Here is a 2,500-nt window from a genome sequence, read left to right as displayed (position 1 = left end):
CGTGGAAAGTTTCAACAAAAGAGCTTTGTTTTGACTTACTCTGTAGAGTAAACAGATAACACTTTGGGAGGAATATAATTCTTGGATTTTTCTCCAACAAAATCCACCTGATACCTTTCACCCAGAATTTTCTTTTCTGCTAACACTGGCTTCATTTTCTCAGCCATTTCTTGGGAATCATACTCAATGTAACAATAACCATACCTGGAACCAAAGATCATGATTAGCAAGGGCAAAATGGTATGTAAGAAATGTAGCAAATATGTAAGAGATGGGTTACAGAAACTTGAATTGAACTGCCTTTAAATTCCTGTTAAATGAGCATTAACCATAAAAAAAAAGGACACAGGGACAGCAAACACTTACACCCTACGCTGTGGAAATCGTGTGGAAACAGCACTCTCAAACAAGGGCTTTAGGTCTTCGATATTGTTTACTACAACTGATGAAGGAACTTTAACGTACAGAGTGCGGCGATTCCTCATCTCGACCCTGCTCAAGTACTCCTCCAACAAGTTTCCCTCAAGGTTCATCTGCATTTGAAGAGAAACATGAAAGTGTGTAAAAGTTAGTCCACAAAAATAGAAAGCTAACGACAGGTAAAAAGAAAAAGAGCAATAATTAAAGTTGTCCTACAAAATATTGAATTCTTTTATCTTTTTATTAATCAACTGTATTTTTGCTGCTTTTGGTAAATGGTAAAATAAACACAAAAATATCTTTACTAAAATATGTAAGCAAATGAAAAGAGGAATAAAAACATAAAATAAAACCCAGTTAGCAAAATAATATTATACTTACACGATCTTTGGGTATTTTCACCATTTTTCTCTTAAGTAAAGGACTCTTTTCCCTGACTTTGGCAACACTATGTTTATTACCCTTCTTTTCTCTGACATTTGCCGTTTTGTCAAGTTTGGTTCCAACATCTGTAGGAACAGCTCCTCTCGGGACAGGCTTGGTTCCACCCTGGTTAGGATCAGCTCTTCTCGGGACAGGCTTGGTTCCACCCTGGGTAGGAATGGCTCCTCTCGGGACAGGCTTGGTTCCACCCTGGGTAGGAATGGCTCCTCTCGGGACAGGCTTGGTTCCAACCTCGGTAGGAATGGCTCCTCTTGGGACAGGCTTGGTTTCAACCTCGGTAGGAATGGCTACTCCATGGATAGGCTTGGCTGCACCTTTGGTAAAAATGGCTTCTCCATCAGCAGGTTTGGCTTCAACTTTGGCAGGACTGACTCCAGTGTTAGTATGAAAGTCTCCTCCCTGGGCAGGTTTGGTTCCTCCTTGGGTAGGAATGGCTTCTTCTGGTGCAGGTTTGGCTCCTTCCTGGGTAGGGACAGTTCCTCTCTTAGCAGAACCAGCACCTCTCTTGGGTACTTCTACCAGAGGACGTACCTTGCCCACTTTCTTTTTGGCTTTCTTCTTATTGCTTTTATTCATACCACCAGGACTGACTCTTTCCTGACCAAGAAAGGATTCAACTTTGGCAGGAATGCCTTCTCCCCGAGAAGCATTAGCTCCTCCCTGAGCAGGATTGATTCTTCCAATGGCAGGATTGGCTTCCCTTAGAGTAGGATTGTCTCCTCTCTGAACAGGATTGGCTCCTCCCTGAGCAGGATTGATTCTTCCAATGGCAGGATTGGTTCCTCCCTGAGTAGGATTGGCTTCCCTTAGAGTAGGATTGTCTCCTCTCTGAGCAGGATTGGCTCCTCCCTGAGAAGGATTAGCTCCTCCCTGAGCAGGATTAATTCTTCCAATGGCAGGATTAGTTCCTCCTTGAATAGGATTGGCAGGGATAGTTCCTCCCTTAGCAGGACCAACACCTCTCTTGGGTACTTCTACCAGAGGACGTAACTTACCCACTTTCTTTTTGGCTTTCTTCTTATTGCTTTTATTCATACCACCAGGATTGACTCTTTCCTGACCAAGAAAGGATTCAACTCTGGCAGGAATGCCTTCTCCCCGAGAAGCATTAGCTCCTCCCTGAGCAGGATTGATTCTTCCAATGGCAGGATTAGTTCCTCCCTGAGTAGGATTGGCTTCATTCAGAGTAGGATTGGCTTCCCTCAGAGTAGGATTGGCTCCTCCCTGAGCAAAATTGATTCTTCCCATGGCAGGATTGGTTCCTCCCTGACTAGGATTGGCTCTTCTCTGAGCAGGACTGGCTCCTCCCTGAACAGGATTGGCTCCTCTCTGAGCAGGACTGGCTCCTCCCTGAACAGGATTGGTTCCTCCATGAGCAGGACTGGCTCCTCCCTGAACAGGACTGGCTCCTCCCTGAGCAGGCTTGGCGTCTGCTCTGGTAGGCTTTACTGCTCCCTTTGCAGGACTAAATCCTCTCTTGGACACCTCGACCAGAGGACGTAGCTTGCCAGCTTTCTTTCTGCATTTCTTCTTGTTGCGTTTGAGCTCAACAACTCTCATGCTACTTTCGGCCCGAGTGTCCCTTCCGGCTCCTCCCCCTGTGCCATCTGCTGCAGAAGTCATTGCTGGTTCTGTT

General features: G+C 45.3%; 1 protein-coding gene across 3 annotated transcripts in view; it reads right to left on the bottom strand.

Annotated features, from left to right (window-relative positions):
• The window catches only part of LOC122264252 (uncharacterized), a 6,351-nt gene that overhangs the window by 2,270 nt on the left and 1,581 nt on the right, over positions 1-2,500 (bottom strand). For all 3 annotated transcript variants that reach the window (XM_086538411.1, XM_086538412.1, XM_043033049.2), the window contains exons 2-4: positions 802-2,500; positions 367-533; positions 40-204 (exon numbers count right to left, since the gene is read on the bottom strand). The exon at positions 802-2,500 is cut by the window's right edge and continues 19 nt beyond it. In XM_086538411.1, coding sequence (XP_086394537.1) covers positions 40-204; positions 367-533; positions 802-2,487 — 2,018 coding nt within the window. In that variant the 5' untranslated portion in view covers positions 2,488-2,500. The remainder of the gene's footprint in view (positions 1-39; positions 205-366; positions 534-801) is intronic.

This window comes from Penaeus japonicus, unplaced genomic scaffold (assembly GCF_977035675.1).
Source record: "Penaeus japonicus unplaced genomic scaffold, GWHDUDI00000001_assembly GWHDUDI00000007, whole genome shotgun sequence".
Lineage (NCBI taxonomy): Eukaryota > Metazoa > Arthropoda > Malacostraca > Decapoda > Penaeidae > Penaeus > Penaeus japonicus.
The sequence above is the reverse complement of the archived record's forward strand: the minus strand, read 5'-3'. Positions and strand labels throughout refer to the sequence as shown.